This window comes from Rhagoletis pomonella, unplaced genomic scaffold, assembly GCF_013731165.1.
Source record: "Rhagoletis pomonella isolate Grant_MI unplaced genomic scaffold, Rhpom_1.0 Rhpom_scaffold_00013, whole genome shotgun sequence".
Classification (NCBI taxonomy): Eukaryota; Metazoa; Arthropoda; class Insecta; order Diptera; family Tephritidae; genus Rhagoletis; species Rhagoletis pomonella.
The window spans coordinates 15,681,222-15,707,684 of NW_023458567.1; the positions used below are offsets into that span (position 1 = coordinate 15,681,222).

The 26,463-nt window shown below is 33.1% G+C and overlaps 1 protein-coding gene across 3 annotated transcripts in view; it reads right to left on the minus strand.

The window, feature by feature from the left end:
• LOC118748879 (homeobox protein cut) overlaps nt 1–26,463 on the minus strand; it is a 280,477-nt gene that overhangs the window by 13,065 nt on the left and 240,949 nt on the right. For 2 of the 3 annotated variants that reach the window (XM_036483600.1, XM_036483599.1), the window contains exon 5: nt 18,616–20,349. In XM_036483600.1, the coding sequence (XP_036339493.1) occupies nt 18,616–20,349 (1,734 nt within the window). The remainder of the gene's footprint in view (nt 1–18,615; nt 20,350–26,463) is intronic. The other variant, XM_036483601.1, reaches the window with a different exon arrangement.

Here is a 26,463-nt window from a genome sequence, read left to right on the forward strand (position 1 = left end):
TTTTTAATTACTTGAACACCACGATTATTCTAGATGCCAAAAATAGGGGAAATCCGAAAGTGGACCCAAGATAACATGATATAGATGATAACAGCTGCGTTATCGTAATGTGGTAAAGTATACCACATAATCCTAGCCATATATACCATATTACCGTCCAATTTTTGAAGTAGATATTTTTTGGTTTCTTTTAAATTTTTTTCAATAACTTTGTTATTTTTGAATACAACTGAAAAATATTTTATAACTTAAGTTTCACTGTTCTCGTATAATAAATAATAGTTACAATAAAGCTCGTACATTTGCTACATATCTAAAAAAAAAATACCTATACCACAATAGCCGAAGTTCCCTTGCATATGCGGTTTGTTTATTTGTGTAACAAACAAAACGAATACAAGTTTCTTTTAAAGTTCTAAATAAAACATTTTTTTTAATTAATGAAACTTGTTGTTTTTTAATTCTTGAGCCTTTCGTAAATATGAACAATCTGGGAAAAATTAACAGGCTTGGTTTTAATTAGTTCATATTATCGCGAGCTCACTGTAATTCTTTTTTTTAAAGGAATTATGAATTTGGTTTAAATCCGATCATTGGATCATGAAGAAATTAACTATAATCTAAAATTTGTATATGAGAATTGAAGTCGGCTTTATGTTTTGCTTAAAAATTACTTGTTAATATCAAATATTAAACTGTTAATTTTTTCAATAAAATAAAAACTTGGGATGAAATAAATATTTTTTCCTTCAGTTCAAAAACTGCATGAAACTATGATCCGAATTTATAAAAGAAAGCAAATTAAAAGAAAATGTAGTTCTTGAACCACTAAAGAAAAAAAATTGCCAAAAATTTGGGCTTTAATGCTTTACATATCGCAAAAAATTAATGCGGATAAAACAAAAATAATAACAGTTAGCTGTTTTCATGAACAAAAAAATAAATACACTATATACATATATAGAAAATAAGTTGGAAAAAATATGACAGCTGAAATTCCTGTGAATTTATAAAAATTTGATTAAAATCAGTTTTTTTTGATGAAAACGAAAAATTTTTTAGGGTAAATGTTTTTATGAAATGATAAAAAGCTAGTTAGTAAAAAACTAAAAGGTGCGATACAATATTTAATTATGTCATGATGTTAAAAAAAAAAATTATTTATATATTTTTTGTTTAAATTTCTTCTGAATCTAATGAAAAAACTATTAAAAATGTGAAAAATTTTTACACTTTTTGATGTAGTTTAAAAAATAATTTCTTATAATTTAGTTATTTTTTTATGAATCGAAAAATAAAATATGTAAAAAATTTGTGATAAAGTTTGGAAACACGTTGATTTTTCTAGTAATTTTGAATTAAAAATACCCTTTAAAATTAGTGAAAAAATAAAAAGTGTGAAAATATGGTGATGAAGTTTGGAAAAATGTAAATTTTTTTAGGAATTTTGAATTAAAAATTATCTTAAAACTTGTATAAAACTGCCAAAACCCTGTAATAGGAAATCGTATAATGAACAAAAAATTAAAAAAAAATTAAAAATTTTACCGTACTTTTTATGAAAATTACTTAAATTCCTTCACTTTATTTATAACCTCTTTAAATGCCACGCCAACAGTAGTTTATCCTGTTAACTACAAAACGAGACAATGCAGCGCTATAAATTTCCATATACTCATATCCATGTTCATATTTATTTTCATTTCCAGTTCTTTCCTTCTTTTTTTCCGCCATTCATTAGCCTGTCTGCAGTTCGATATTCGATGGGAGTGAGTAATTTTTGTCGGCGTAAATGTGGTATGAGTAATTTCTGCCACACACCAAATAACTACAAGACCCATATACATATGTACATATGTATGTATGTTCCTTGCCACCCCCCCTCTCCACCGACCAACCTACGCTCATTTAGCATTGCAACATATTTTAATTGCCATTGTCGCTGTCGTTAGCTATGTGCGATTCTTGTTGTTTATGCTACCTGCCCAACACACTGTCGCGCCAACTGTACTCACCACCGCACTACACCCTCTGCCACCACACCGAACCTAATTACAAACTAATTAGCTCAAATAAAATATTTTACCATTATTTTTTCTACTTTTTATTTAAGGCTTTTGTGCGCTCGCAAAACACAGGGCGGAAATAAAGGAATGCGCAAAAAATTAGCAACAAACAAAAGTGAAGACATGAAAAGTGCAAGGGAATCATATACCTACACACATACATACATGCAAGCTATAAGTTAAAGAGAAGCGGGCGAACAAGAGAGGGGCGGGGGCGAGTTTCTAAAGGATGAGCCGGGCAAATCATTGAAAATGTCGAAGACAAAGTTTTCGCTGCTGGCAGCTGATTTGGTTTTTGCGATTGTCTCAATGACTGTTTGGTAGGCAAGCGAGCGAGCAGGCGGGGAGGCAGGCAATGCGAAACGTTTGCATGTGTCGCCTGATTGTTGCATACACACATTCATATTCATGTCATATGTGCATGTGTAAATATGTATCTACTTTTTTGTGTTTCACTGTACTGCAGCGAAAAAGTTTTTGTTGTAGATACGAGTATGCACGTTAATAATGAAGTAGAAGTAGCAGAAGGAGGTAGCTTAAGTTACGACCGTACCTACTAGCAAGTCTTAAAATTCTGTTACTTCAACAGAGATATGCACGATTTGTGCGCACTTCAAGGATAACTCCGCTAAGCGGCTCAACAGTCGGTTTGGTAAATGAATTTTCCTATGGATTTTCTTTTGTTTTACATAGCAACAAAGTTTGCACCAATAACTTTTTATTTGCGCTGTAATGAGGTTTACCAATGTGATTTGCATGTGTGCGAGTTGCAAGCCAAAGAAAAACAAAAAAAAAACATTATCAAAAATGTGAGAAAAGAAAGCAAAATTCATTTAATGAAGAAATATAGTGGCCTTTTAGGGGCGAAAATTTGTGCAAATTTTAATTGGAAAGTCATTAAGCGTGTTGCATGCGGCAAATTGCGGTATGTAAATGTCAAAGTGCGATAAAGTTTTGGCGAAAGTTTCGTTTGTTGTTATTTTAGTTTTTGTTACTTGGGCGATAAGTAATACAAAAAAAATAGAGAGGATAATAAATTTAGACAAAATAATAAAAAAAAGTTAATCAGAATAAAAAATAAAGTAAAATAAAATATAATAAAATAAATAAAATAAAATAACATAACACAAAAAAATAAACTGAAATGAAATATGTAAAATAGAAATAAAAATAAAAAATTAAGTAAAAAAATAAAAATAAAATAAAATTAAAAATAAAAAAATATCAGTACAAAAAAATTTTAATTTTAAAACTTTTACAATATTTTTTCCGGTTCACAGAGAAAAATTTAACGTAAAATTACTAAATTTGGACATGACTATTTTTAAATCGTTTTTGGACTTAGTTTTAAGTACCGCGGATTCATTCTCTAAAGTATTTTTCAAAAGTTTTTGTTTTCTCTAAATTAAATTTTATAACAGAAAAAAGAAAAATTTAATATCTCAACTTGGAAAATGCGCGAATTTACATCATAATAGATACACATAGAATGAAATGAAATGACAAAAAAAAAAAAAAAAATTTATAAAAATGGTGTAAAGAAAATATAAATAAACGAAAAATAAATTTCACATTCTAATCTCGAAAACTTAACTAAGAGCAGCAACTTTAGTGCGCGTATAAATTTTCTTGCCAATAAAATCTATAATTATATTAACAAAATTATAAATCTTCTAAAAATCTCCAATAAATCACCTAACAAATGAGTCAACTTGGCCGCAAAATTTTTCGGAAACTTCAAAAGTAAACCGCAAAAAAATATATATATTTTTAAGCATACTCGCATAAACATACAAAAATTTTAAAATGATTTCGAGGAAAATCAATTAATTTATTTTCACAGTATTAGTGACTTAGCTGTGAAAGCTAATATAGTATACAAAAACAAATTAAATATCTACTAAAACCAAAAACAATAACATTTACTGCTATATAGAACACATTTAACATTTTATAGAGATTTTCCATCACCTTGCCATCGTTTTGTCATTAAAACGTAAAATTAATTTTTATGCGGACTCAATGGATTTCATACATACATATGTATGTACATATGTATATATGTGTCATTGCCCGTATGCATGTGTGCATACCCAGAGGTAGGCGCAGCAGTAAACAACTTGAAAATATCACAAAAATTCAAAAGTCAAAATAAAAAGGAAAATTGACAGCGGAAGATTTTATGGCTGTTATTGCTGCTACTGGCGATGCTGCTGCTGTTGACGCCCACGCAACGCATCGGTTCGGAGCTCAATGTGGAATTTTAATGGCTACAGTTTGGAAAATATTTAAGTAAATTCTACCAGCGAGAAGAGAAATTGTGAATGGGGTGGCGAGGGGATTTCGAAATTGAGGTGAAGAAAGAGATATGAAATGGTGATATAAAAAAAGATAGAATGACGACATATTTACATACATATGTACAAACAAATAAAAAAAATACGAAAAATGTAATCAAGTAAAAAAAGTATATGTATGAACATACTGTAAAATCTAAAAGTATTTCTAACGCGCGAAATTTAGAATTCGTTGCATGCCTTTGAAATTGCGGCGAATTCGTTGACATGCGGCGAATTCGTTGACATGCGGCGAATTCGTTTTCTTGTCTGCAAAAACTTTTATGCACGATTTAGTGCAGTTGACAACTATTCTTTACAACTGTCCTACAATCTGAAGCCAAAATAAAATTGCGGCAAATTTGTGTAATCCACAGAATGCATCTAATACAAATATTTTTTGCTTTATTTCATGTAGTCCTTTCAATATTCATATCTTTACAGAAAATTTTTGCGTTTTATAGCAGATAAATAGTTTGCGGCGAATTAATTTTCTATTCCAAACTAATTAAATTCGGGTCTTTGTGTAGGCCTTTCCATTTCTTAAGCTTTTACTACATACAGCAGCAAAAATAAATTTGCGGCGAATTCGCTGCATCGACCGAATGTAACTAACTCTATTTCTTATTGCATGCTAACGCACTCTGTTTTTTAATTCGTGTTCTAAAAGGTTTACCACGATTTATAGCAAGCTGGTAATTGCGGCGAATTCATGTTTACTTTTAAAATGGCTAAAAAGCAAGATTAGAATATTTTTAGCGAGATACTTTTGTTAGCGCAGGTATTTCATGAAATGTTACTCACGGCGAATTGAACCAAATGCATTAAATATATGCCCTTGGCAAATAGTTTTTATAAATCAATTTCTTGTAGAACTTAATAATAATAGAAACGTATAATAGATTTGCATATATGCATGTATGTACGTATAGCCTGTGCATCAGCACCAGCACCCCCTCCGGCTATTTTGTGCCATTGTTGTCATGCACGCATTTTTCAATTGTTGTTCTTGTTTTAGTATGCATTCTTTTGCTCGCTCTATTGCATGTTGTTCTTGTTGTTGTTGACGCGAATGTGTCATACTTGTTTGCGTGCATGCGTTGCCATCGCCGCCAACAATATTCGATTTTTCATTTTAATGCAGTGTAAAATGAAAAGCGGGCCAAAGAAAATGTATCTTTAACTTGATATGTGATGTTTGTGTGCGCTTTAGTTGTTTTGAGTAGCTGTAGCTGTGTATTTTAGGCGTACCCTGACACATGTTAAATTGCTAATTTCTATATTAGCTATCATAGTCGGGTATTTTGTTGCTGTCGTTGCACGCGGATATAGATGAAAGGCAGCCAAAGTGGCGTATTAAAAAGGCTGATTAAGAAGCCCCGTGCCCAAATGGCTTCCGCCTGCCCTTCAGCTGTTGCCTGGCGCACATTCGCTCTTTAACTAAGCAAACGTAGATGCTTTTTATTTCTGCTCTGTATGTGTAGGTGCGTGCGCGCGTTTCTGCCATCACCAAGCGTATAACGCTTTCATAGAGAATTGGGTTTGTTAGAGAGAGGGGAGGGGGACAGGGGGGGGTCAAAATTGCTTGCCGCTAATACGTTTTTTAATTTATTTGTCGTCTTCGTGTCTCTTTTGTTCTATTGTTAATGTTTTTGTTTCTTCTCCTAGTGTGCGGATTTGTGTTTATTTATTGGTGCTGATTTTTTAAATTAGTTTAGATTATGCCGTTGCTTTGCTCCAATAAAAAAGTTTTTACTTTGAAAATAATAAATATGTAGACTTTTATAAGCTTGCCATGTCTTCACTGCATTAAATATTGTAACTTATAACAAGATTATAAGCTTGTGATCACGATTTATGAAACATTTATTTGCGGCGAATTCGGGTAAAAGTCAAAAACTATTTGATTACAAATCCGCTTTCTTTTTAAGACAATATATTTGCAGTTTTGACATTTCGTGCAATTAATTCATGCGGCGAATTCGTTGCTTGTACCAAACTGGCACAAACTGCTTTGAAAATTAATTTAAAGTGGAAGAATGCCTTGTTCTTCATTATACTTTAGTTTTTCTTCGCGGCGAACATTTTTAGAAGAGCGCCGAAGAAATCGATTTCACACTAATTTTAACTTAGTCAAAAATTTGAAGTTTTCTCCAAAAAAAGTTGGTTTAATTTTAAGTTGCGCTTTATTTGATGTGATTTTTTTTTGGTGTCGTGAATTCATTTTCCTGTTGAAGGTTGTAAAAACAAAAAGTGAAGAATACCCCACGTTATGTGTTCAAAAATATATTTCATGTGGAAAAATTTGTACGTCGAATTCTTAGGCAGAAATGTGCAATAACTCTGTTTTACGATCCTGAGTAAGCAAATTTGCTCCGGCGAATTCAGTATAAAAGCAGAATTTAACGCAAAAGGTTTTATGAAAGTCCTAAATTTGAATGCTTCTTTTAAATATCCTTTTTTATTTATTTTTTTTTGTACGGCGAATTGATTTATTGGGCAGAAATGTGCAATATACTTGGTTAGTATCCTTTACGCTTAAGAAATAGTAGTAAACAAATTTTTTACGGCGAATTCAGTGCGAAAGCACAATTTAGCGCAAAACGTTTTAAAAAAGTGCTAAATTTGAAAACTCTTACTGCCTCTTGAATTTTAAGCTACTTATTTTTTGCAGCGAATTGGATGTAAGGCTAAAACTCTACTCTTAAATCGCATGAAATTTAAGGCAATTTGTAAAGGATTCACTATGCACCTTTTTTGAATAGCGTTCCCTTCTTCAAATTGTACTCTGCAAAAAAAAACACCAAGTACAGTCTGTTGCAAATGTTACTATACTACTAATTGTAAGCAAACACTTGCATTTAATAGCCAAATGAGCGAAGTGAAGCGAAAGTACAAAAGTAAACACATGTTGCAATTATCCTTTATAGACACAAACTGACCAGAAGACAAAAGGATTGATTTTGGAGTGGGCAAAGATGATTGGCTAACCTTTTCTCTTCATGTTTTGTTTTTTGCTCGTCTCGCTTCAACTGCCGAAAAGTATACTTTTACATACAACTAAAGGCAAGTGTCAATATTATTAACAAATGTTGGTGTTAATACAATAGAAAAGCAAAGAAGCCGGGCAATAAAAAAAGTACAAAGCAACAGGAATGCAAACAAAAGAAGAATGGCATGACAATAGCAACAACAAAATTTTTTTGGTTTACATAACTCGACAATACGAATAAGTAAGCTGCACAAAAAAGTATGCAATGAAGGCGAAGAAATGTCTTTCGCGAGCAGAAGTTGTAAGGAGTTTTCGATCCGAGCTGGTTACCCTTAAAAATCACAGCCTTTGTGAGCGAGCCAGTGCATGGCCAACAATGGTTGGCAACACTTACGCAATTATGTAGGCGGCGACGGTTGTGTGGCATGCGGCATGCGACAAGTGGCAGCAGTAGTAGCAGAAGAATGAAGTGAATATAAAAAGGCGCAAAAAAGGGTTCATTATAAGCACTTGCACCGGGGAAAGTAAAAGTACGCATTTGAAAAAAGAAGAAAAAAAGAAAAAAATCCTGAAAATCTACTATGCCTGGCCAGCGAACGGAAGGAAGTAGGCAAGTGAAAGGACAACGAAAATAGCTCGGTTGACCAAAAGTGGTCAGTTAGCAAAGGAAGGGCGAGTAGAGAGTAAAGTAAAAGTTTTTCATTTCGCCCTTTTTTTCTCTTTCCTCCGCAGGCATTGCGTATCCCATGCCAGCAGCCCTCGTACATATAGCTACACTGGCCGGTTGACTGACCGGGGCAGTAGAAATCATTGCATACATGCAGGCGCTGCAGCACAAAAGTGTGTGTGTGTGTGTGTGCATAGACCATTGTCGCAGACACTTTCAATGAGTGAGCGTGTGTTTGTGTAGAAATTTTGCCTTGCCTTTTGTTTTGCTAATGTGGCCGCAGTAACCCTCATTCGATGCTCAAATCGGCTATGGAATGCTGCGGGCCATTGGACTTGAACTTTGACAAAAATGCAAGTGAAGCGGAGAAATAGAGAGGAGGAGAGCGAGTTAGAGCGCGCCAGGATAATAATGACAGCCTGAGTATTTGAGTTGCGTGCGCTTGGGAGTTTTAAGTGACCAACTAGTGAGACTTTTGCCCTGGCCGGTCAAGTTGAAGCTTATAATTTGCTGCTGTTGCCTTAGATTAACAGCACCAACAGCTGTGTAGCGCAAGTGACTGCTACTATGCATATACGAGTTGTACTACAACACATCCCTTTTCTTTTCTTGTCTGTGGGAAAAGATGAAAGCGAAAAACTCTAATAATTTGTTAATGTTTTGTCACCAGCGCGTCGGTGAGTAAGAGACTTTAGTGTCCGATATAGGCATCGTACATAAATAGCACATGTGTGCGCACTGGCATTTGCATACGATTGGGTATTTTGTGTATTAAGTAAGAAAAATGTGAAAAATGATTTGCGACACAAAAGGGTTTAATTACTTAAAAGGCTGCTAAGCAGGAAAGGAATAAGTGAGAAAGTGGGAGAGACAGGTTGAGTTAAAAGCAGTGGGTATTTATGTATTTATCCATACATTGGACGCGCAGACAAATCTGTTAATTAAGTTAACACATGCAACCCAAAGATCAACGCAGACATGAGATTTGGGGTTAGCAAAACGGGATTTTTTTTTTTAAATTTTTAAAGCAAGACTTTAAGAACAAGTGATGAAAATTGTAGAAGGTATGAATATTAAATTCATTGGAAGAATAAGGAAACAATAAAAATAATTTTTTTTTGCGAAATGATTTTCTGAGTTTTGAAGACAAAAAAACTGCGGCGAAATCGTATGTGCGTGTTTAAAACATTTTTTAATGAACTGATTGAAAATTTCTTATTACTGGCGTTAGTTTCAGTTAATTTTACCAACACTTGTATGCGGCGAATTCAGTTGCGCGTAATAAAAACCAATTTCAGCGCAGTTACTGTATTGTCGTTGTTTTTAGGCCTGATGTTTGCTGATTTATGGCATATTTATTTACGGCGAATTCATTATAACTGCTTAAACCCACTTTGACTTCATAATTTATTGATACTCTTCAATAATTTTCGCTAAAATTTGATTAGAAGTGTAAATACAGTTGCGGCGAATTCACATTTTTGCAAAATTCAAACAAAATTTGTTTTCGTTTTAACATGCGTGCATTTACTCTGCTAGTTTGCGTAGAGTTCATAATTTTTTCATGCGGCGAACTCGTTTTTTCTGAATTAATGTCAACATTTTTTGTATAGCATTTACTTTAACGCGGCTGCTAAGTTAAGAAAAAAAAAATTTAACTGTAAATTAAATAGTATGGCATATATACATATATTTTTTTCAAACTAATTAATTAATAAAAAGTGCCGTATTACTCCTTCCAAAAACTTTAAAAAATCAATCCCTCGCAATTTCACAAACTCTTGCCTAGCTTCTAAGTACTACTCTAAATCTGTCTCCCATTTCTTCCCTCAACCCTCCCGCACACTGTACAGCCTTTACACCTGACTGCATAGCACCACTTCAAATTGCTCAACTCTTTCAGTTAGCAAATTTTTTACCCTTCGCTCAACAGCAGCGCCGCAACAATTGCAGCCTTTGAAGTTATTGTTGTAATTGTTAGGAAAGCGTGATTTTGTTTGTTTTTTTTCTTTTGCTGTATTTGTTATTGTAAAAGCGAAAAATCGTCGGTAAAACTCAGCGCCAAATGTTTTAGGCGTCAATGATTTTTTAATTGTAATTGTTAGAAATTATAACGGGAAAATGGGACCAAAAAAAAAGGTGGAGTTTTGGGCGCTACGGCCGTAAGCAGGTAAGCGCAATTTTGTTATTAGTAGCAACAACAGGGAATGAGGATAAGAAGGAGAAGAAAGAGGCCGAGCAGAGTGGCTTACGTTGACGTATGCGCTGATGCATACATAATTGGCGTCAGCTGTACACACTGCCTTCGATGATTTAACTACAGATTTTGTATGCTTTTTTTCATAACAAAACATTGCGAAATATGCTGCTTCCACTTGTTCCAACAATTTTAAAGCATTTACTCCGCCATCTCTCACTCCTTTTTATTTATGAGTCTGTGCTTCAGTCTCTGCTGCCATTTGTTAGGCGCATTGCCTTAATTTAAAGCATACTTAAAGGCTTTGCATCCACGTTGGTGTTGTTATTTCAATATAATTTCCAATTCCGATTGCATTTGTTTGCCTAAGTGCGCATAAGTAATGACCTTTCATTTTTGACTTTCAATACATCAAAGTAGTCGTATGTTAGCGGAGTTCAAAGTGAATGTATTGCATATTTTTAGGTGCGAAAAATTATTCTAATTGATTGGAGTGTGAAAAATGCCATGCAGAATTGTGTCTTGCACAATAATTTGCAATAAGCACTTCTTAATGGACTAATGATTCTGAATTTTCAAAAAAATTCTTATAGGTAATTGGAAACTTAAAATCTTAAAATGCTAATAGCGTCTGAGGATATGCAATTCATTTGAAGCCATTTAAAGCTTACGAATGAAGAGTGCATAATGCTGCGGCTTCGCACAACTCTAAGAACTCTGTACCTTGCAAAGCATTGTCTGCTTGCGAATCGCTTCTAGACAATCAATTCGACCGCCAGCCTTTCGTGCGTTCACTGCCAAGCACCTATAAATCCGCCAACTGTCAACTGTCAAACTATTAACAAATTTAAATTATTTTTCTATAAATGCGTGCACCGCGATAGCAAATACTTACTGGCAATATACATATAACAACAATGAATAGTCAGTCGTAAGAATTGATGACGTTTCGAAGAGCTTGCCAAGTCATTACGCTGTGCCTTCGCAAAAGCCCACGGAGAAGACGGTTGGCGGCTGACTGTTGGCAGTCAGTAGGCAGTTGACGGTGTTTGGTGGCTACTGAAAAATTGCACATTTCCGTTTGGAATGAGGAGTAAAAGAAAGCGATTGGTTTGTATGTGTCTAAAGGGTGGCTATGCAAATAGCTAAGGCAGGCAGTTCTAATGGAACTGAAGCGGCCTTATGCTTTATACGAATCACTGCAGTCAGCACAGGGGTAAAAGGAAATAGAGTAATATGGCAAAACCGCAAAACGAAACACTTTGAAAATGTCAACATTTGATGGGAATGCGTCGAGGAAGTAGAGTGCTGCATGAGAGTGGGAATGTGCGAAGTGAGACTAAATCTATTTTGAAGCAGTGAGTGAAGTAGAAACAATTTGTAAGTCCCAAACTGAAAATGGTAGTAGAAAGGAAGACTGCAACTTTAAAACTAGAAGCTACACGCAAATGAAATCGAAGTTAAAGTTAGTAATTTTTTAATAGAAATTTATAAGCAGCAGATGGGTTTGAACTGAAGTTAAAAGTTTTACAATCATTTTTTGTGAAATTATGCACCGTTTTTATATGCTTTTTTTGCGGTGTATGTTTTTATTTATTTGCTGAATAAAAAACAAACAAAAATAATAATTGCGGCGAATTCACAATTGTGCATTAGTAATGATTTGTAATGAAGTCTCCTCTAACTTATTACTATATAAGCCTTAATACAACTTTTGTGCCCTATACTTTTTTACGGCGAATTCATATTCGGGCTTAAAGGGAGTTTGTGGGTTACGTAGTGCATTCTCCCCAATTTTATTCGATATTCTATGCATGATACCATAAAAATTACTTGCGGCGAATTCACAATTTAATTTAAAAGAGGTAACTATTAATGCAAAGGGCTATCTTTTTTGCTTTGAGCTTAATTTTGTAACTGCTTTGCTGCGAAATTATCCGTTTCTCTAGAAATTTCAGTTATTTGGGTGCAGTCAACGCGAATATTTAGTAAGCTTAAAAGAACCACTATGCCAGATACTCGGAATGCCACATAAATTGTATGTATTTAAAAAAAAAAAACTATTTTGCATCCACTGCAATACATCTTACTACTTTGCGAATTTTCATAGCATTTTTCATCCGGCGAATTAGTTTGTTTAGATATTCCGTAATATCAAAATAATTACTACTACATAGATGACATTACAACAAGTGTATGCGGCGAATTTCTATTAGCCTATAAATTGTATGTACATATTTTGCATCTCCTGCAACATACTTTCAGTTATCTTAGCGATTTGTGAACTTTTCATAAAATTCTTCATGCGGCGAATTCGTTTTATTTGTAAATTGCAGCCATTTCGGTATGGAGTTTAATAGAAAACTCTAAACTGAACCATTATCTGCATGGTTGTGTAAAACGTATATGCGGCGAATTGAGAATAGCAAGTAAATTGTATGTATTTTACTTTTATTACAACGCCCTACCATTTGTTCTACTACTTTGTAGATTTTTCATCACATTTTTCATGCGGCGAATTCGTTTTTTAAGAAATATCATGGATTTGGTATCGAGTCTGTTTGAAAACAAAAAAAAAAGAGCGACGAATTAAAAAACTCCTATACGCTTCCTTTTTATTAGCTCGTTTTTTCATAAAATTTCCAACGCTTTCATCTCGCGCCTCATGCATACTCCTACAATTAATTTATAGTTGACACTTGCTCATAAACTATTTTTGTAAATGCGGGAATGCGTTTAAAAACTATCATAGAAAAATGAGATTGAAAGAGATCGCCAGTAATAACAAAACCATTTGCAAATAAATTCAGAGGTAGCTACATAAGTATCTATGTAAGAAGAAGATTATGCGAGGAAATGCCGTGGAATGCAAGAAATTTCTGGGCAGCGCCGGCAATTTTTAAATTTGCCTCCCTCCGCAACAATTCTTCGGCCGACTGACGACAACGTCATTAGTGTGAAAATATCAAATTAGCCCACGCGTAAAATCTAATTTTAGGCGCCAAAATATTTGTGTAATATGCATATTTTTATGCGTAGAAAAAAACGTTGTAAAAGTTTAGGGTTTAATTATTTATTAAAAATAAAAGTGCGCGAAATATGATAGCATTCCGTTACTTACTTACGCTGCAAGTGCGGACTAGACGCGCCAGGCACTGGTATGCCTGAAGGGCAGCCTAATAAAGTATGCAGTCAGTTGAGCTCCTAGGTATTGGGCAGCCAAGTGATATTTTTTTTTAAAGTGATGCACATTTTAATTGACCAAGCGCTTGTTGCTACCTTTATAGACTCATATTTCGGCAAAACTTTAAACGTGCTAGCTTCAGCGCAGGCCGCTCGTTGTCTGCTTAATTCTTTGTTTTTATCTGCTCCATACTCTAGTGCACTATATCGTCGATTCTGCATGCGATTCCCTGCTTATCTTTTCCTTCATATATGTATTTACATAATTACTCACATATATTTGCATTTTTCTCATGCAGTATGTACATCTGCGTGCCTACAAGCGTGTCAACATTGGCTCAACGCCAATTATTGGGGTCAGCGTGCGAAAAAAATTCCTACTTTTACTCACATGACAGTTTATATATATGTACATATTCCTTTACAGCTAGGCGAAAAATACTTTGAGGTGGGGATATTGTATGTACTTGGTAGCTTTGTCTGGCTATACTCGCAAATAGGTGTGTTCGTCTGCTTGTGCAAGTTTGGTACGCTTTGACACAAAAGATCAGCGACAAGGTGTTAAGTGTTGGTAATTAATTTAATTTGCTGATGCAGCATTTGACAGAAAGGGTCTAAATATCAAGGCGAGTGTAAAGTAAATACACGTACTTAAGTAAATGAATGTAGATTTATTTACTTTAATACGTACATACATAGGTAGTAATACACATGTGTATGTAAATAGCTATAGCAATAGATTGGGGTGGTACGGAAAGATTTATATATGTAAATATGTATGTACGACATATAAAAATATATAAATGGATGCTAATAGAAAATTCAAGTAAAATTTACTATTTCTTTCAGAATTAATTTAGAAACATTTGTTTCAAGATTTTTAGTTTGTTTTCTCGAAGAAGTCTTGAGATAATCAGCCTTATCATGAGTTTCATTTTCCCCGAACCAGTTCACTTTTCACTTTTGGCTTTTTTTCGGGCGAAACTCAGGATAAGGCAGAGTATTTTTTTCTTATTTTTTTGTAATATTAAAAAAAAAAAATAAAATAAAAATTCACTACATGTGTACTACTTTTCTGATACCTTTTTAACTACTTTTTGAAAAAAATTTCATATTTATTTTCAAACTCTTTGACTCCTTTTTTTGTTATCAGTTACTTTCTACTATTCTTCAAACTAATTTTTTTTTAAACTTTTTAACTCCTTTTTTCCGGAACTTTATTACAATTTTAAAATTTTCTGCTATCTTTCCATTACTTTTTCTGGTAATTGATTTTTGAATTTTTATTACTTCTTCCACTTGATTTCCTACTTGTTCTCCGATTTTTTTTTACTACATTTTCAAATAAATTTTTGCAATTTTTCGACTAGTTTTAAAATTTTTTTCCTGCCCTTCTTTTAGTACTTCCTGCAACTCCTTTTTCTCGAAAATTCTTTATTATCTCCTTTCCAATAAATTTATGCAGATTTTTTTATTATCTACTTTTCCTAGAAAATGTTTGAAACATTTTAAAGTACTTTTTTCTACTTCTTTTCCTCTCTCTTCACCAAATTTGTTATATCTTTAATAAATTTCTGATACTTTTCTACTACATTTTCAACTATTTATTTTAAGCATTTTCTAGTGTTTTTTCACTACTTTTACTTTCTTTTCCCCAAAATTTTTATTATTGGAACACACTTTTCTTAACACTATGTTTCTACAAATTTTCTTTAAACATTTTCAAGGACCTTTTCCTCTTTTTTATAAAAATTTAATTATAAATCTCTGCTAATTTTATGCTTAATGTTTAGAAACGTGACCATAGCCTATTTACGTTTTTAGCCCCTTCCTTATTGTACTTATAAATTTCTACTACTTTTTCTGCAAAACTTTAGTTTTTTTGCTACTTCTTCCAGCAGCTCCTTCTAGCTTGAGCCTTGATCTTTTGCTACCTCTAATACAACTGTTCGATACTTTTGCCTATACCAATTTCAAGGGCTTTTAAACCAGCTTCAGCAAATTATTTAGCATTATTTACCGCAAGGTTTCTTTACAGAATAAATATTTTTAGGCTTCCTGCAAACTTCTTTTTAATAAACTATCTATTACTTTTACAGTCAGTCTGATCTGATGCTATGAGCTGAAAGCATTTTGGTATCTTTACTATATGTAACGATTCGAGAAAATATTTTCAATAATTTTCACTACTTTTCACATACTAGTAGCTCTGCTTCATTATTATTTTAACAGATTTTGAACTTGTTATCTACTACCTTTCTATTACTATTTTAAAATCAAATTACACACATTTTCTGCAGAATTTCCGTACTGCTCCAATATATTTTTATACTTTAATTCTACTACTTTTTCTACTACCTTTTTTGAACAAATTTAAATACTATATTTGACAAGTATTTTGCTATTTTTCACCTGCTTGCGTTGCCAAAAAATATCCGTACACATATGTGCATACATATAGTAGGATCTAGATATGTATCTGCCTTTGAAATTATTGCCCACGTGTTAAAAAATATCAAAATATATCAACAAATATAAAAATATGTATGTACAATATCAAAAAGAAAGAATAAATCACTAATGCATTGTAGATTCTTACGCGGCTATTGGCTCTTTTCCATTCGCCATTGTTTGACAGGCTATTTGGTCAATAAAATATTTCGGATACATATTTATCTATGTATGTATATTTTGTGCATTTGAATAATTATATGTAAAATCAAAGATAATTAAAAATTTCACAATTTAATTTTTGTGGTTTGGCAGTGAGCCAAATAGCAGCCAATCGGTGCAATGCGAAAACAAACAAGAAAAAAAAAAACGTGTCAAACAAATAAGAAGGGGAAAGAAAAGTGGCTAAGAGCCGCGCGTAAGAGCGAGAAAGCGCATGCAGGCTGCTTGTTGCTGTTGTCGAAATCTATGCAAAAATGTATGCAGCAGAGCTAATCAAAGCGAGAGCAGCGGTGGCTGAGTGAAAATTAGCAACAACAACAACAAACAAGCGAACAATGTTTAACAACAAATTGGTTGATGTGAGCGCAAAGCACTGCAGAAGCAAAAAAGAACGACCAAAAAATAAATAAAAAATAAACATAAAGTGACGTTAATACTTTGCAAATATTTATGTCACCAATTTTCTGAACTTTTTTTTCGTCGAATTTTGATTTCGTGTTCGGCATTTGGAGGTGGTTTCCGAATGATAGAATGTGTGCATTTTCTATACGATTTTTGTTGCTTTAATTAGGTTTTTTTTTTTTAAATTTTCTCTTTAAATACTACATACATTAATTTTTGGGTAATTATTTATGTCGAAAATTTTCGAACAGCACTCAATGCAGCGTAACGACGGTCACAAATACCAAATTGAAGGCGTTGCCTCGCCTCGCACTGCTTTGTTGTTGGCTTGTGTGTTGGACAGATACTTTACAGTTCGTTTTCATGCAATAAAAGCAATTTTGTGTGTGTGCACCGAATTTAACAGAAATTTATTGTACAATATTTTTTGCGAAATTTTCATTTGGCAATTTTATTATTATTTTCAATTTTCTAATTTGATTTTATTATGCATTACTAATTTCGTGTTTGATTCGCATGTCGCTTTTCGTAGATGTTTATTTTTTTGATTTTTTTTCTCACTGAAATTTGCATGCTGTTGGCCTTCAGCGCGTGTGTACGAATAGATAGTATTTGATTTTCCGTTTGATTGCATTTGTAGTTAAATAAATTAAATTGAATTTTGAGTGTGTAATAAATAAGATTTTGGTGGATAAATGTTTGAAAAAATTTCATTTGCCATTTTTGCACTTTGATGTGATTGGTTTAGTGAGGTGACAAGGATGCTGTTAGTCGGAATAAATTGGCAGTTGCATAGGAATAAAAAGAGACAGACAGCTGAGAGAGTAATATAAATCTCTAAAGTCTGAAGGTAATGATTTATTTTTGAAGACACATTTTTTGCCCATTTTCTAGCACTTACTACCTTTTCTCGTGAACTTTTTATTTTTAATTGCAATTTATGGTACTTTTCTACTACTTTCCTAATTTTTTTCGACTAATCTTAAATTCTTAAATTTTCTAGCACTGAAGAAAAGAGAGTAATTCTCGCAATGTTTCATTACTATTCTAATAAAATTCTGCTACACATCTACTACCATTTCTACTACTATAAACAATTTTCTGTACCTTTTTACTTTTTTACTCCCTCTTCTCAGAAATATTTTTTTATTTTCAATTTTCCAATTTCCGCAACATTAGACATTTATCAAGTAATTTTTTATTAATTTTACACTTTACCTACCAAATTTATTGAAATATTTTCCAGAACTTTTTTCAATTTTTCTCCCTTTCTACAACATTTTCTATTATTATTCTATTTAAATTTCCATAGACTATCTTTAATAAAGTTTTTGAAATATTCTCTACTACTTGTCTACAATTTTTTTTACCTAAAATTTTAATTGCTAATTCTACAACTTTTTGTAAAACTATGTTGTACTTTCTCTCATTCTTTTGCTCTCTCTACTGTATAACTTGCGCATGCGGTTAATTTCTACTACTTTTTCAACCATTTTCTAGTATTTTTTCCACTTATTTTACTCCTTATAAATTTTCAATTACTCTTATTTCAAACCAATGTCTCCTTTTTACTAATTTATTTTGAAACGGTTTCAGTACTTTGTCCATTTTCTTTTGCTAAATTTTTTATTAATATTCTGATAAATTACTCGTACTTTTCGCATTATTTTACTATTTTTCTAATAACTTTTCTACAAAAATTTACTCAAAGAAAATTTTAATTGGTTTTTTAATTTTTCTAAACAAACAGAATTTCTTAAAAAAGTACAATTTTCCGAAAATATTTGACAACAACATTCTTTTTATCCAAATGCTTTTTTCCTTTGAGTTTCCTGCACAACCTACATATTTTTCGCTTATCGGCCGACGCAGCTCCACACAAATTCTTTATTTTCGCCAAGCATGACACAAAAATACCTTCGCATGGTTGACAGCTGTCAGAAACATAGTCCAAAATACACAAAACTACCACCCGCCCTAACACTATACTCAAATGCACGCTTAACAACTACCTGTCACCTGTGTGTTGCGCTGTCAAAACTTTTCACTAACTGAAAGCATAATTTTAAAATTTTCAAAAATACGCAAACTGTACTCACCTTTCTTCGGTATGAGCGACTTGAGCAGCATCACAGCGTTATCATCACAGCCCCAGGCGTGCATTTTGCGATAGCTGTCACGTCCCTTCTCGGTCAGCTTGTCCCACGGCTTCGGCTTGGACAGCAGCTCCGACACGGTGCCCTGTGACAGCCCCAGTATATACTTGGCGAATAGCCGCTGACCAATGTTGTGCACCGATAGCAGCTCGCGTATGCGGCGTGAGATGTGCAGCGTGTCCAGCGGCTGATTGGCGTACTTGTCCATGTTGTAGCGCAGCATTTCCTGCAATTTTGCCTCCATCGGATCACTCTTGGGTATGAGTGACTCGCCGAGGCGACCAGCCATCGAGGCGCCCGGCGGCAGCTGCAAGTCGTCGGCAAAGCGAAAATGACCGCGATCTTGGAATTGGAATGGTAGCGCGTGCAAGTAGCCGGGTGGCAGGTGTGGATGTGGCTGCGCGGCCATAGCGGCGGCTGCCATGGCAGCAGCGCTGGGCGCATTTGCGTTTGGTGTGCCGCACAAGGTGTTGTTGTTGTCCTCCAGCAGTGACTTACCGCTGCCATTTAGCCCACTATGGTGGTCATCGCGCTGATCGAGCGCGTGCGACGCATTTGCATTGGCTGATAGCTCATGATTATTGTTGCTGCTGGTGTTTGATGCATCCAAACTGGACTTCGGATGCGCATCGCTACTGAGGTGTGGCTGATGCAGGTGATGATGTGACGGCATTGGTGGCGGTGGTGGTGGTGGCGCGGCGGGCCCTTGCGCGTGGTGACTGAGGTGGTGTTGGTGGGATGGCAGGAGCGCATCTGTACGTAGAGAAGAAGAAGAAGTGGGAGGTGCTGATGAGAAAGTGGAATTAACTAATTGGCTGAGCAGCGCGGTGGACGAAGGTCCATGCTGCTGCGTAACTGAGGCAGACTGCTGCTGCTGCTGCTGTTGTTGCTGGTGATGGTGGTGTTGGTGGTGATGCAAGTGATGCGGCATTAGTGTTGTGTGCTGATGGTGGTGCATTGGGTGGTGGTGTGGCTGCTGATGGTGGTGATGATGTGGCTGTTGCTGCGGCAAGCGGTGTTGTAGTTGATTGGCAAACATGTTACTAGCATTGGGCGCTTTGGATGCACCGCCGCTGGTGTTACTTTGGCTGGCCGCAGTGGGCATTTTGAAGCCACGCCAATACGAATTCACCAGCTCTTCGCCAAGCAGCGTGCCAAACGTGTCGACATTCTCATCGAAACATGACGCAGCAGCAGCGGCGGCGGCTGCAGTGGAGTCGGCAACATGTTGCTGCAAAGCTTGCAAATCGGACTTCTCTGAGGGGACGTTGAGAGCGGGCGCGGCTGTCGGCTCATCGCTTGTCGCAGCCTCCAAGGCATCCACATCGATTGTGGGCGGTAATGCGCTCTCATCCGCATCACCAGCTGCGCTTTCACACGCCTCCTCTGGATTTTCACCTTCAGGCAGTTCATTGTTGGCGCATTCTGGCATTGTGCTATGCTCGGTTGCTTCGATATCTTCATCGTCATCATCGTCGTCGTCATCGACAATTTCGATTTTGGGTATTTTTGGCATGATATTCAGTTGTGCAATGGCTGTTGCGGGCGACGCTCTATCATCGTCGTCGACCTCTTTACTTTCATTGCCGCCGCTGCTGTTATTGCTGCTGCTAGCAGCGGCAGTGACATCGCCGGCATCAGCGTCATCCATTGGTTGGCTGGCAGCAACTGTTGTTCCTGCGGAACACAGAGCAAACAGACACAGCACACAAAATGTTGTTGTCAACAACAAATCTCTCAAATTCATATCAGAAATGGTTAATGGAATGATTAAAAAGATAGCGGATTTTTGGGCTAATTTTTGTATTTGGAAATGTTATTTTTGTTGTTGCTTACAAGCTGTTTTGTTTGGTAGAGAACTGGGTATTATTGAGCTATTTTGAATATTAGTTACCAATACACAAATTTTAATCAAAAAAAAAATGTATGTCTAAAATTAAAAATAATTTTTTTTCGCAAGGAATATATTTTATTAGAATGCATAAGAGGATTGCAAATATGTCTTCACTTCAAGGGTGGGTTTTATAGTTTGGTTCAATATTTTTTTTGAACCTTCCCTATTTTTTTAAATTTAAGAAAACATTTTTGGTTTATATTTTTCAATGTAATATTTTAATAATTTTAATTTGATAATTGCAAAGGCTATTTTCATTACAACCATTAAGTAATTCTTAAAAAATTATAATTTTTAATATTTGCTTTTTTAGTTTTGAAATTACAAAAATTTTTATTACTTCTTAATTTTCCAATTAAGTTTCAGGAAAGTTTATAAAAATTCATGTAGCTTCGGGCAAACATTTTTTTTGGGGAAGTTTCAGTTAATTCGATTTTATGAACTTCCGGGACTATTGAATGTTTTTTTTTTTTAGAAAAATTATATTTAAATTTTTTGAAAATTGTTCGCATTTTTTTCCAGCATGAATTTACAAAATTTGATTGCAGACATTTTTAAAGACTGCTGTTGTTTTAACTTTTCACTTGTTTTAAATTGGTTTCAAGAGTATTAATTTTTTTAATTAAATTTAAAATATTTTGAAGTATGTGGATGGTTTGTAGCATTTGTTTTCTTCGTAATTTTGAGATTACTTTTTAGAAAAACACTTAAGATTTAAGTGTAGTTTTTTGTATCTCGAAGTATATCTGAAATCAATAAAACGTTTTGCGACTTTTAAGTTTTTTTATAAATTAAAAGTTTTGGATGGTATTATAAGCATATCTGTAAAATTAAAAAAAATTTAAGTACACTTTTTCATCGAAATTTTAGTTATACTCTCCATGCGATTCTTATGTGCATTTTTTTTGTTTTGACTAGCAATAATATTTAAACTTTCATGAAAAGGTAAAATTAATTTTTAATGCAGATATTTTTAAATTATTTCTAACTTCTTTTTTATTATTTATTTTCAATTATTTTTTTTATAAAGTCTATGTATTATTTTGATTAAAAGAAATAGTTAAATAAAAAAATATCTATAAAATTTATGAAAACTAAAATCATTAATTTAAATTTAAAAATGTGAACACAAAATTTTAATCTACGAATTTTAATGAGCCTGTATTTCTTCGTTTTCTCAAAATTAAATACTTTTAGTTTCTATAAATTTTTTTAAGTGTTGTAATTTTTCATCAATTTAATTATGCAGTTTCACTCTTATTTTCTTATCAAAATAAATACACATATCGAGTCCTAACCGCCAAAATAACGTAAGTGACATTTTTTTTCAAAATTTTATTTTTGATGCAGAAATATTTCTAGAGTACCTGGATGCATTTTTGCAGCAAAAATAAAATTTTGAAAAATATGTCGCTTACGTTATTTAGGCCGTTAGGGCTCGATATGTTGAAAATTTATTACTTGGAAATGGTTTAAAGATTATTTGAAAATTTTTAAATTACGGGAATTTATTTTATTTACTTTATATGTATTTGTCAATGTTATTGTGGCTTACTAACATTTTATTTTATTTTATTTTTTATTTTATTTCTTTAATATTTTTATTGAGCTTTGTACCACGATTGTTTATTATTCTTTATACAAAATTTTTTATCCAGTTCCAATTATTTATCAATTTAAAAAATTTAATTTTACAGTTTCACTCTTAATTTGTTTTGTCAAAATAAACACACATACATTGCTGAAAATTTAATACTTGGAAATGGATTTAAGAGTATTTGAAAATTTTAAAATTGCAGGAATTTCTTTTATTTACTCTTATTTATACGAAATGTGAAAGAATCAAATTTATTAAAATACAGAATTTTTTCTTAACTTAAAATTTAAATATATAAAGAAAAATAAAATATGACTTTTTGTATTCTTGGAAATTTTTGAATTAATAACATTTTTTCATTTTGTAAGTGTTATAAGATTTATGTAGGCAAACAAAAATATATGCATGAAATTTGAAATAAAATAATAAAAAAAAATCTGATTTTTTTTACTACTTTTTTTCTGAATTTAAACATGACATCAAAGTAAATGAAATTAATTTTTTGTATTTTCTTTTAAATTTTTAAAATGTATGAACTTATTTTAGTTTTTAATTTTTGTAAATATCTCAAGTTTGAAAGAATTATTGTCCAGCTTTTCAATTAGTGCTTGATGTAAATTTTCAATTAAAATTCTTGTAGGTAACCAATATTCAAAAACCTTCGAACATTCTAGAAAACATAGCCACCAGCAAGCAAGTATATTAATTCCTCTGCCGCTTTGCCAACAACGAACGCCAAAATAATCAATTGGATAAGCCAAAATTTTGAAAATATTTGCCATTTTTAAATAAGTTTCGCCATTTTTTGCCAATTCTTGCTTTATTGCAGCAACATGTATCAGCAACTTTTCCACATATTGCTTGAATTTCGATTTGCAAACTTTGCTTTTTTTCTTGCAGTTCCTTGCTGATTTTGCTTGTTAGGTTTTGTTTTTTTTTTACTTAAATTCTTACTTTTATAGCCGCGCATTATTTATTGAAAAGAATGCTAATAAAAATATGTAAATATATGTATATGTATTTGCAACAAGCATGCACCAACCATCCATAAAGTTATTTATTATATTTTATTAATATGTATATGGAATGTAGTATGTAAGAAAGAAACATTTGTTGCTGTTGTAGTTCTTTTTTTTTAAAAAACACTGCAATAAATATATTTATAAGAATTGGAAAAAAGAAGAGCAGAGCAGTTAAGGAGTAGGAGTAGATAAGCGTAAATGTTTCACTAATTTTTGTTGTTGCTTTTTTTTATAGCTGTTGCTGTTCTTATTTGCCAATAACTGTCCCGCTTTTTTATTGCTCGCCGTAATTGTGGCCGTTGCCAGCGTCAGTGGGGAAACCGTGAAACCGTTGGTGTTGACATAGCACACACACACACGCACACGCATCGACGACGTTGGGTCATAAAATGCTTGGCGCCACTTTTTACAATTCCAATGCGCCGTTCGCTTGCTCTTCCGCAGCTCCACAATGTGGTTCGATCGAAGTCATCAGCTATTGACAAGCGATCGCCAATTCGTCTTGTGAAATTTTCATTTATGTACTTGTATTTTCTTCCAGCGCATGCCACCAGCACGCATGCGAATACACCGCAACACATGTCATGCACACACGCAACACCTTTTAGATATTTATTTAAGTATTTTTTTTTTGTAATTTTTTTTGTCATCTACCAAGCAAATAGCTGTAATAATTTTATTGCATATTTGTTGTCTGAAATTTGCGTTTGTTTAACAATGTTCTTCCTCTTGTTGTGTTTGTTGTTTGTAGACACTCATTTACATATAATATCTATTGCTGATTTATTTATATTGAAAAATCATAAATGCGAATTTTGTGATATTTTTTTTTTTGTTAGTTTCAGTGATTTATTTTTTATCACAACTGAACTTGTGACGACTGATACAAAAATAAGTGCACTAATTAAGATCATCAAAGGGATGCAAGAGGAAGCAAGCTACCGTGTAAGAGTTAGTGGTTGACCATTTACATATAAAAAAATTTTAAGTCATTGTGTAAAGTGTGAACATTTAATAAGTACTAGTTTTTTCGTATACAAACAGAAATACATACATACATATACACAAAAAAAAAAAAATAAAAAATGCCAATAGGCGTATTGGAATCAGTGGTACACTTAGAATCACTGCAACTTTGGCTCTTAACCTTATGCTAAAGGCTGTTGTCGCAAGAACTGCGACGGATGTTAATTAACTAAGCTTCTGGACACTTTATAATTATAGGAGGCTTCGACTGTGTTACTTGTAACAAGGCATTACTAGAAAAGCAACAATTCCCTCCCCGCTAGAGATGAGTGGACGAGGGGAAGAGCTTGGAAGCCAGCGCCGGTAAAATTCTCCCCGGACAAGCTGAAGCTTGACGGAAATGTATTTTGAGGGAATTCTCGATCAGGCTCAAATTTAAGCTCCCGGACTACTATTTTACTTTCCAAGCAGAGGTAGTTGCCATTAAGAGTGCCACCGATCAGCAGCTGATTTACGCGAAATCGACAAGGGAGCTAAATATTTAATCTAATAGTCAGGCGGCAATATTGGCCTTGACCTCGCTCACACAGCATTCAAATGAATGCGGGTGAATGTCAGAACGCAAAAAGTTTACATATGTATATATATTGACTTAGAGTAATATTGCATAAAACTATGAGGGGGATGAGCAGACCAGGTAAGGCCCCTCGAGTTAGTCTGGGAAAGTAGGGAGTGGGAGTACCTTTTACTACATGTGGACTACTCTTTGATAGACGATCCTGGTGTAAGGCCTGCGAACACTGGGTGAGAGCTAAAACATGTTCTATCGCAGGATTTCTGGCCGATGGAGGACCGCAGGCGGTCAAAGGAATTCCTTAGGATGCAATTGGAATTCACGAAGTGAGACTAAAAATCATATCTGATCGTTACTGCCGCAGTTGCCTAGAGGATGATTACTTCAACACTTTTTACTAGGCTGTCCAGTTTTCGCGAGTCTAAGCCCTCATCACGTACTCACCCACCTCAGTGACTTTGGGATTAGCTTATGCCATTTACCGTTCAAAATCTTATGATGGCATAAAAGACAGTATTTATAATATCCAGGTGCATCTTCATCTGGGAACCAAACATAAAGTATTCTAATGTAATTCATAAATATCTATGCTTTTGGAGCTCTATTAACACAGGTTTAATTTTTTTTTTTAATTGTAAAAAGTATCAAATATATCTTATTTAAAAAATATATATATATGTATATATAAATTTTTCCATTTTTGATCCAAATTTACCGGTGGTTTTAAAATGGTTAAATAAACCTTAAAACTATCAAATTGTAAATTTTTTATTTTTTTGTCTTGATTTTTCGAATTTTTTACAAAAAGTCACTGAATGATTGAAAATGATAATATTTATTGAACTCGATTGTTTTTAATTGTTTAACCTAACTTCTTTATAATATCTTATTTTCTGACTAATTTTTTTTTTAATTCTATTTATTGCAAATTAAGTTGGATTGTTTTTTTAAGAGATACGATATGCATTCCAAATTTATAAAAAAATTATGTGTTAGTGAATTAAAAAAAATATATATATTTCAATAATTCGCTTTTTGTAGATAATTTTTTGCAATTTAAAATTGGAAATTTTTTCAACTTTTTTGATTTTCAGGCAAAACTTATAATACAAATGAGTATGAATTACAAAAACCTATTTTAAACAAAGAAATAATTCAAATTATTTTAAAATTTTTTCAAAGTTGTTTTTTTTATGGAAATACATATCTACTTTTTGTTGAATTGTCTTTCTATTTTCTTCAATTTCTTCCAATTTTTTTTAAATAATAATTGGGTCAAACATGATTTTTTTTTAATTTTACTTAGATACGTGCAATAAAAATATGTAAATAGCTTATAAAAGAATTTTTTATAATTTTATGTCTTTTAAAGGTATAAATATAAAATTTTTTTGAAGAAAAAATTATGGAAAAACTTCATAAATTGATAAAGTACGCCCAAGAGTGAATCAATTTACAATTTTTACTAATTTAAATTTAATCACAAGTTATCTGTTTGATTATTATTTATCACTGCGAATAAATATTGAAATAATCAAAGAAAGTCAAACAGACGCCAGGAGCAGCGTATATGTATGTATGTACATAAGTACTTAAATATAACAACAAAAATAAGTGTGCTGGAATGTTCAACATAGCAATTAACAAATAAAGAAACAATAAAATAAAACAATCAAATATTAACAGCACCATAAATATGTATGTATTTGTGTGAAATTGTTTTCTATATTAATTTATT